Source organism: Carcharhinus amblyrhynchos, chromosome 31 (assembly GCF_965287045.1).
Source record: "Carcharhinus amblyrhynchos chromosome 31, sCarAmb.v2.hapA, whole genome shotgun sequence".
Lineage (NCBI taxonomy): Eukaryota > Metazoa > Chordata > Chondrichthyes > Carcharhiniformes > Carcharhinidae > Carcharhinus > Carcharhinus amblyrhynchos.
The window spans coordinates 14,720,923-14,731,556 of NC_137354.1; the positions used below are offsets into that span (position 1 = coordinate 14,720,923).

A 10,634-nucleotide genomic window follows, 5' to 3' on the forward strand; every position below is an offset into this window, starting at 1 on the left:
TTGAATAATGCAATATGATCTTTAATATTGAACCAGGTATCATATGGAAACCTGTTCACATCTCATTTCAAGGATGACATCTCATTCCTTTGTATTGCATTAGATTTGTTTTGGCTGCGTTTGCGTGTTTAAATCTCTGGTGTAACTTTATCTTGCAGCCTTCTACCTCCCTCAGTAATGTGCCTTTACTTACTTGAGCCATGAAAAACAGAATGGCAAACTGCATTTAACTGAATGTATTTAAAGAGTCTTAACAAGATTGATCCATGTTAATGAATATATGTTGCAGTGCAAAATAACCTAAAACAATTCAGTGTATAATGAATAGCGTTCTTTGGAAAGTTCTTGGATTGCATGCTATAATGAGCAAACTACTATTTGGAACAATTTCATTAGATGGTAGATCATCTTGTGACTAAACTATTAAGTTATGAATGACCGATATCATTTAATACTTGCTGAATTTATGTTCTGTTTGTCTGCTTCCAATTTTAGGCTGAACAACTGATGGAGCAAGCTAGCTGCTGGGAAAAAGAACAAGAACAGTATGCTGAAATGCAGGCCAGTATGCATTCAGTTACTAATGCAGCATGTAAAAATAGATTAATGCAATCTGAGTGTTCACCTGCCAATAATGAATCAATATTGGAGCATACAAATGAAATCAGTGAAGAGGAGAATGAGGAGGAAAATGATGACACTCTAACCAGCTTATCACCAGACACAGCAAAATCACTGTTGAGAGGAGCTAAGAGGAAGGTGAGTTAAAATGGAGAAGCTAGTTTTCCATTGATCTGAATTGAATTGAACTTTATTGTACCTGTCAGAATGCTGATTTTAAGTTTGAAAACTGATCAAATAAATTTGGTGTCAACCAAATCATGTTCTGGAAGTTTCAATTAAGAATGGCTCTTTTGGTATTTTCATACCATGAAGTCAAAAGGTGTGAGTTTGAACATGTAACCTGACAAGTGCTTCAGTGCAGCATCAGAGGTATCATCCTTTAGGCGACTGTTTAAATTAAGACCTGTTCTGTTAGATATTATGACCAGAATTTTACCGGCACACCCGCCCTGTTTCCAAGGGCGGACAAGGCTCGGAGAATGGCCTCGGGTGGGACCATACAAACTTCGGGTGGATGTGGCGGTAAGATTCCATCCGATAGATCATTCAATCAACACTGTTCACTCCATCAGCAGTGCCAGAAGTGTGTAAATTGAAAATTTAACTTACTGTGGTTATAGGAGCTTACTGTTTGCCAATTGACAAAACAGCAGTCTCTGCATGTTGAAGTTAATTATTTGTCAGTGAAGGATTTTGAGGCGTATTTGAAAGTTCCATTCAAGTTTCAATAGAGTGCAACCATTCCTTTGCCCCTATTTATGGCCATAGTGAAGTGTCTTAGATCCACTTCAGCTCATTCTTGTTTTCCAAATCCAGAAATGAATTTTGCAATATTTTACAAGGGCAGTTTTCCATTAAAATTAAACAATTTATTTTTCTCTTGTGAGTAATTTCAGAATTTTTTAAATTAAATCTCAAATAGTAATATTTCTGAAGAAGTCACTTTCACATTGTGCCAATGTTTTGGAAAACTTGGAAAGGGAGAGATCGATCATGTAGTGATAGTGTACAAATTGCATCATTATTACAAAAATAACTCATTTATATGGCACCTTTAACTTAAACATCCCAAGATACTTCACAGACGTGTTATGAAGCTAGATTAGACCATGTAATACTTTGAATAATTACAAGAAACTACCATCATTTATCAACTGTTTCTTTGCATGTTTTCTTGCATTCCATTATGTCAATGACAGCTGAGGCTCATGAGGAATGTCCTCTGAATTTTGTCAAAATTGATATAAAGCTGCATGTCTTCTTGAAGCCAATGCAATACTGCCCTCTGGTGTATTTTCTCCTCTTAGTTTACAGCAAATGTTAGCCTAGGCCTAACATCCCTCAACAAAAAAACCTTTTTCTTAAAGAACAAAGTAACAGAATCACCTTCTCAGAAGATGATCTAGAAATCATCAGATATCCACAATTTAATATGCAATATTTTGGAAAACATAAAGAATTGTCAAATTTTTCCCTTCCACCTTCCTCACGGATGGACGTAAAGGATCCAACGACATTAGTTTGAAGAATCCCCTGATGCCTTTGCCAATATATCCATTCCCCATGAAAGTTTCAAATAGTCCAGCGTTCAGGACCTTTTATGAAAGAGAGCTCTAGATTTCCATTACCCTGTTATTGTAAAGAAGAGTTGTCTGATTTAATTGCTGAATGACCTGGTTCTGATGTTGAGATTATCTTCTCTTTTTCTGAATTTCTGCTCCGCAGGAAATAGTTTCTCTGTATCGACACTATCAACGTGATTTTACTTCATATAACATTTCAATGAGATAATTCCATAATCTCTTACATTCAAGAAAATACAAGTTAAGTTTCTACAACTTGTATTCACAATTTAATCCTTTAATCTCAGGTATCTTTCTGGTAAATTTGCACTGTTCCTCCATCAAGGCCAGAATGAGATGCAGTGCCCAAAACTTAACACACTGGCCCAGGTCAGATCTGAGCAAAGTTTTGGAGCATCATTTCCTCCATTGTCCCCTTACATAAAGACTAACGTCCCATTTGCCTTGTGGTTGTTTTTTCTACCTGTCCACTAACTTCAACTGATTACTTCTACATGGACACTCAAATCTCTTGCTTCTCCGCAATTTAAAAAAACGGCTTGTTTTATCTCTCTTGGATCTGAAGATGACATTGCACTTCTCTACGTTGAACTTCATTTTCCACAGTTTTTCTCTCATTTAATTTGCCTGTGCCACCCAATTCAGTTAGAAACATGCCAGTTACGTTATAAAATGAGACATGACAGCTAAAATAGCCCCAGGCTTGTTCTCAGCAAGAACAGCTAAACTTTAAACATTTCTCATTACTGACCCATGCAAAATCTGCCTGGAGTTAAATTTCCAGCCACTGAGATTTCTTGTGTTTGCTTCGCGTGCATTTTATCTCAATTTAATTTGCTGCATTTTCACTATTTTCACAGTTTATTTCTTTTACTCTTTCAGAGGCCACTCATACACAGAAAGAAGAGGGGCCGCAAACGCAGGAGACATAACAGCAGTGTTACCACCGAGACTATTTCTGAAACGACTGAGGTACTGCATGAAGCCTTTGAGAACTCTGATAACGAGAGTCAAATGCCTTGCTTGGAACCTACTTGTGAAGAAGAGGAGAATGATGAGTATGATGATGAAGTGAAGAATTATTTCAGGCATCGTTTGGACTTAAAAAAGAAGAATCAATCAGATGAGGGAGACGATCTCTGCAAAAGTGCAGATGAAACTCCTGAGAAAGAACAGCACACAGGTACAAAACTATCATGACTAAGTGTTAACATAATTCTCCATGATTGGAATATTAATAAAGACTTTAGATTAATCAAAAGATTTTAAAAACTTTGTAGGAGCTTGCGGCAGTGCAGGACAGGGCTGGGAATGTCAGATTGTATCTGGCGTTTGGGACATAAATGAAGAGGGAACTGAAAGGGGAGAGCTTCCCATTCATTCATCTTTTTAAAGCAAACTTTTGCAAGATGTTCTAACTTCTAACTTTTCAATTCTGTTTTTGAACAAAGCATCTCATTTTGGGTCTCTTTGTTTAGCTGATGTCATCAACCAACTCTATATGAAATTTACATATCAGCATCCATGCCAATCTCTGTAAATCAGACTCAATCAAAATCAATGTTAACAAAATTTGGTTAATATTTGATATCAAAAGTACTGTTTAATAAACTTATACATACATGCATATATATACTTATATTAGCTATCATTCACCATTGGTGTTACATTAACTAAGGAGTCAATTACTGCAGTAAGGAGGGACGATATCTTGAAAGGGTCTATAAATGAGACTTTGTCGAGAGAGCTTAGGAATAAAAAGGGGGCAGTCACATTGCAGGAAGTGTGTAATAGGCCTCCAAATAGTCAGTGGGCAATAGAGGAGCAGCTATGTGGACACTTCACTGAGATGTATAAAAATAAAATTGATTTGGGTAATTATACTTGGGAATTTCAACTTTCCCAACATTAATTGGGACAATCATGACGTAAAGGGTTTGGAGGGGGCAGATTTCTTGAAATTTACTCAAGAGAGCTTTCTATGTCAAGGTGAAGAAGGTCCAACAAGGGGCAATGCAGTGCTGACTCTAATTCTGGGAAACAAAGCTGGGGACTGATGTTTGAGTGACAGTGATGGAGTATTTTTGTGATAGCAACTACAACACACTAGGATTTGAGATGGAATAGGGAAAAGATGGTCTGCAAGAAAAAGGTTTTGGATTGGAGCAAGGCAGATTTCATTAACATAATACAGGATCTGGCCAGAGTAGACTGAGACAGCTTCATGTGGGAAAATTACAGCATAGCAGTGAGAAATGTTCAAAAAGGAACTGGGGAGAGTACATAAGAACATAAGAACATAAGAAATAGGAGCAGGAGTAGGCCATCCAGCCCTTCGAGCCTGCCCCGCCATTCAATAAGATCATGGCTGATCTGTCGTGGCTCAGTTCCACTTTCCCGCCCTCTCCCCATAACCCTTAATCCCCTCTCCTATCAAAAACCCATCAACCCGCGTCTTAAAAATATTTAGCGAGGCAGCCTCCACCACTTCAACGGGCAGAGAATTCCAGAGATTCACCACCCTTTGAGTGAAGAAGTTCCTCCTCAACTCCGTTCTAAACCGCCCCCCTTTTATCTTGAGGCTGTGCCCCCTAGTCCTATTGTCTTTTTTGAGTGGGAAGAGTCTTTCCACCTCTATCCTATCCATCCCATTCATCATCTTATACGTCTCAATGAGATCTCCTCTCATTCTTCTAAACTCTAACGAGTACAAGCCCAGTTTATTCAGCCTCTCCTCATAGCTCAACCCCCTCAACTCCGGTATCAGCCTAGTAAACCTCCTCTGCACTCCCTCCAAGGCCAAAATATCTTTGCGCAGGTGCGGCGCCCAAAAATGCACACAGTACTCCAGTTGCGGCCTCACCAATGCCCTATACAGCTGCAGCAAGACCTCCCTACTTTTATATTCAATCCCCCTCGCTATGAAGGCCAGCATCCCATTCGCCTTCCTGACCACCTGCTGCACCTGCAAGCTGGGTTTTTGCGACTCATGCACAAGGACCCCGAGGTCCCTCTGCACCGTCGCCTGCTGCAGTTTTTCGCCTCATAAGTAATAGTCCTTCCTACCATTTTTCCTACCAAAGTGGACCACCTCACACTTGCCAACATTAAATTCCATTTGCCATTTCCTGGCCCATTTGCCCAGCCTATCTAAATCCTTCTGCAGACTCTCCACACCCTCTGCACAATTTGCCGTTCCCCAATCTTGGTGTCATCAGCAAATTTCGACACTCTACACTCGGTTCCCTCCTCCAGATCATCTATATAAATGGTAAAAAGCTGAGGCCCCAGCACCGACCCCTGGGGCACTCCACTAGTCACCGTCCGCCAATCCGAATAGCACCCGTTGACCCCCACTCTCTGCCTCCTATTTGACAACCAATCCTCTATCCACGCTAACACCCTACCCCCAATTCCATGTCCCTCGACCTTCTGCAATAACCTCTTGTGAGGCACTTTGTCAAACGCCTTCTGAAAATCTAGAAAGACCACATCCACCGGCTCTCCTCTATCCACCGCCCTAGACACATCCTCATAGAACTCCAGTAAATTTGTCAGACACGACTTCCCTTTAATGAAACCGTGCTGCATCTGCTCTATCAAGCAATTCCCTTCAAGATGCCTCGCAATTTCCTCCTTAATGACAGATTCTAACATTTTACCTACCACAGATGTTAAACTAACCGGCCTATAATTCCCCGCCTTTTGCCTGGCACCCTTCTTAAACAACGGCGTAACAGACCCAATCTATTTAATCTCTCTTCATAGGCCAACCCCCTCATCTAGTGAACTTCCTCTGCACTCTCTCCAAGGCCAATATGTGCTTGCGCAAGTGCAGCAACCAAATCTGCACACAGTACTCTAGCTGCAGCCTCACCAGTACCCTGTATAGTTGCAGCAAGACCTCCCTATTTTTATATTCTATCCCCCTCGCTATAAAGGCCAGCATTCCATTTGCCTTCTTGACCACCTGCTGCACCTGCAGACTGGGTTTTTGCAACTCATGCACAAGGACCCCCAGGTCCCTCTGCACCGTAGCATGCTGCAGCTTTTCGCCCTTTAAATAGTAATCCCTCCTACTATTATTTCTGCCAAAGTGGATAACCTCACACTTGCTAACATTATACTCCATCTGCCAGATCCTCGCCCACTCGCTTAGCCTATTCAGATCCCTCTGCAGACTTTCCATACCCTCCACGCAATTTGCTTTACCACTCATCTTCGTGTCATCAGCAAATTTCGTCACCCTCCACTCAGCCTCCTCCTCCAAATCATCTATATAAATGGTAAATAGCTGAGGCCCCAGCACCAATCCCTGTAGCACTCCACAAGTCACCAACCGCCAATCAGAATAGCACCCATTGATACCAACTCTCTGCCTCCTATTAGACAACCAATCCTCTATCCACGCTAACACCTTAACCCCAACTCCGTGCACCCTAACCTTCTGTAGCAACCTTTTATGAGGCACCTTATCAAATGCCTTTTGAAAATCTAAAAACACCACATCCACCGGTTCCCCTCTGCCTACCGCACTAGTCACATCCTCATAGAAATCCAATAAATTTGTCAAACACGACTTCCCCTTAACAAATCCGTGCTGCGTCTGCTCTATCAAACCATTCTTTTCTAGGTGCCTCGCTATTTCTTCTTTGATGACGGATTCAAGCATTTTTCCAACTACAGACGTTAAACTAAGCGGCCTATAATTCCCTGCCTTTTGTCTGCTACTTTTTTTAAACAGCGGCGTAACATTAGCCGTTTTCCAATCTTCCGGCACTTCCCCAGAATCCAGCGAATTTTGGTAAATAATTACTAAGGCATCCACTATCACCTCTGCCATTTCCTTCAGAACCCTGGGATGCATTCCATCTGGTTCTGGGAACTTGTCCACCTTCAGTCCCATTACGTCTATCAAGCACTATCTCTCTAGTGACAGTAATCGCATTCAGGCCCTCAACTCCTACCATCTTTAATATCCGGCAAACTATTCGTGTCCTCTTCCGTGAAGACCGAGGCAAAAAACTTACTTAAGGCCTCAGCCATTTCCTCATCTCCCACCACTAAATCCCCCCTCTCATCCTCTAAGGGTCCAACATTCACTCTAGCCAGCCTCCTCCTCTTTATATATTTGTAAAAACTTTTACTGTCCTTTTTTATATTTAGTGCTAGTTTAGCTTCATATCTTTCCTTTATCAACTTCTTAGTCATTCTTTGTTGATTTTTAAAATTTTCCCAATCTTTTAATCGCCCACTACTTTTAGACACTCTGAATGCATCAGCTTTTAATTTAATACTCTCCTTTATTTCCTTCGATAACCACGGCTGGTTATCCCTTCTCCTACATTCCTTCTTTACCATTGGAATATATTTCTGCAGAGCACCAAAAAAGATCTCCTTAAAGATCCTCCACTGTTACTCAGCCATCCTACCAACCAATCTGCGCCCCCAATCTACATTTGCCAATTCCTCTCTCATCCTATCGTACTTCCCTCTGTTCAAACAGAGGACACAGGTCCGGGACCCTACTTTCTCATCCTCCACCTGCATCAAAAACTCAACCATACAATGATTGCTCGCCCCAAGAGGATCCCTCACAATAAGATCCCTAATTCTACCTGCCTCGTTACAAGTACAGGCTGCCTTTAGGGAGAAATGTAGGAGCAACATGCCTAGAGAACCTTGAATGTCTAAGAATATTCAGGACTAGGTAAGAAAGGAAAAGTTGGCTTTTAGCAGGTACAAAGGGAGCAAATCAGCAAAGGCCAAGGTGGAACATAAAAGATGCAGAGGGGAACTTAAGAAAGCAATTAGGAGAACAAAGAGGGGGCATGATAAAGCATTGACTGTAAGATTAGGAGGATACCAGGATATTCTATAGGTACATTAAGAGGAAGCGGATAACCAGGGAAGAAGTAAGGACCAAGGAAACAAACCATCCAAGGAGCCAGAGAACATTGGTCAGGTTACTTCACATTTGGCTTCAGTCAGGAGAATGTAGATACCGAACTTGAGGAAAGGGATAGTGAGGTTCTTGAATAGTTTGCTATAGAGAGTGAGGAGGTAATTGATGTTTTGGCGGGCTTAAAAGTGGACAAATGACCAGCTCCAGGTCAGTTGTTTCTCAGGCTCCTGTAGGAGGCAAGGGAGGAAATTACGGGGGCTCTGACTCAAATTTTCAATTCCTCTCTGGCCACGGGAGAGGTGCCAAAGGATTGGAAGATGACTTTTCAAGAAAAGAGATAGAGATAAACCAGAAAATTACAGACCAGTGATTCTCAACACATCAGTGGTAAGGAAATTATTTGGAGAAAATTCTGAAGGAGAGAATTAATCTCCACTTGTAAAGGTAAGGTTTGATCAGGGAAAGCCAGCATGGCTTTGTCAGATGGAGGTCATGTCTAACAATTTTGATTGAATTTTTTTTTTTAGAGAGGTGACCAGCTGCGTGGGTGAGGGTAGTGCAGATGATGTAGTTTGTATGGATTTCAGCAACACCTTTGACAAGGTCCCAGTTGAGAAACTTACAAAAAAGGTAAAAGCACATGGTTCCAGGATAACTTGGATCCAAAGCTGTCTTAGTGTAGGAGACTGAGGATGGTGGTAGAAGGTCATTTGTGTGACTGGAGGCCATTGTCCAGTGGTGTACCGCAGGGATCAGTGCAAGATTCCTTATTGTTTGAGAGATACATAAACCATATAGATGAGAATGAGGGGGATGGTAAGTAAATTTGCAGATGACACAAAGATTGGCAGGGTGGTTAATAGTGAGGAAAAAGGTCTTAGGTTGCAGGAATATATGGGCAGGTTGGTCAGTTGGACAAATCAATGGCAGATGGAATTTGACCCTAAAAAGTACAAAATGACACATTTTGGAAGGCATATCAAGACAAGGGAGTACTTGATGAATGGCAGGACCTAAAGAAGCTCAGAGTTACAGAGAGGGATCTTGGGTTGCTTGTCCACAGATCTCTGAAGGCAGCAGGACACTTGTCTTTATCAGTCATGGCATGGATTATAAGAGCAGGGAGGCTATTTTGGAGCTGTACAAAACCTTGGTTAGGTCACAGCTGGAGTACTATGTGCAGTTCTGGCCGCCACTCTGTAGAAAAGATGTGATTACACTGGAGAGGGTGCAGAGGAGATTCATCGGGACATTGCCTGGGATGGAGCATTTGAGCTATGCAGAGAGGCCGAATAGGCTCAAGTTATTTTCTTTAGAGCAAAGAAGGCCAAGGAAGAACCTGATTGAGGTGTATAAGATTATGAGGGGTATGGACAGGGTGGATAGGAAACAATTATTCCCTTAGTTGAAGGGTCAGTAACAAGGGGGCATAATTTTAAGTTGTAGAGCAGGAGGTTCAGAGAGGGTTAAGACAAAGTTTTTCTACCCAAAGGGTGTGAGCACCTGGAATACACTAGCCTTACAACCTTTAAAAAGTACGTGGATGAGCACTTGACATGTTATAAAATACAGTGCTTTGGGCCAAGTGCTAGAGAGTGGGATTGATGTAGTTTTGTCAGTGCAGAGTTGATGGGCTGAAGGACATCTTTACTGCATGACTCTATGACCATTAATAATCCATTACTATTCGATCTGCATCAAATTAAAAACTGCCTATCGATATAGCATATCTCTTCCTGTGAACACAAATATTACCTTGAACCCACTGCAGCTTGCTAAGAGAATACAGTTTGTGGGCGCAGTCTTTCACATTTTCTGATTGTACACAACAATTCTAGCCCTATGGGAATCTAAAAGATCATTAAATATCAAACCACCATTTTGAGGCAAGCCAGGTACATTGGCTGTGTCATTGTGATCTTTCTGGAACCAGATCCGGGTAAAGGTCTCAATTAAATCAAATCTGACATCCAAAACCCAACAGTATACATGAGGAATGTGCATCAGTCCACCTCTTATTCACAAACTGAAGCAATACAGACAAGAAGATCTAATGATCATGAACATACCTGCTAGAGCAGTGTACCCCCAAAGCAATATGACTCAGTAGAACTATTATAATGAAGGCAAAATACTGCTGGAATCTGGAATAAAAGCAGAAAATGCCAGACCTGCTGAGTTTCTCCAGCATTTTCTGCGTCAATAGAACCATTCCCTGGCCATCTGCAAACCAGTTTTATGTTCAACTTGCTGCCTTCTACTATGCATCTTAACATGCACATCTCTGCTGTACTAACAATGTATAAATGAAATGCAGTGTACACTGTACTCATAATGTATAGTTACATATAATGTATGACAGTGCACACTGCAAAGAGTGTTAAATGTATGATGATGTACATTGTACTAACATGTCTAAATGTATGATCCTGTACACTGCTTACAATGTATGGAAGTGTGTATTGTGCTAACAATGTATAAATGCATGTATGACTGAATTGTAACTGAGTGGTTACAATTTA

The 10,634-nt window shown here is 41.2% G+C and overlaps 1 protein-coding gene across 1 annotated transcript in view; it reads left to right on the plus strand.

The window, feature by feature from the left end:
* kat6b (K(lysine) acetyltransferase 6B) overlaps positions 1–10,634 on the plus strand; it is a 155,282-nt gene that overhangs the window by 139,211 nt on the left and 5,437 nt on the right. The window contains exons 15-16 of the mRNA XM_080215803.1: positions 496–759; positions 3,090–3,390. Of these exons, the coding sequence (XP_080071929.1) occupies positions 496–759; positions 3,090–3,390 (565 nt within the window). The remainder of the gene's footprint in view (positions 1–495; positions 760–3,089; positions 3,391–10,634) is intronic.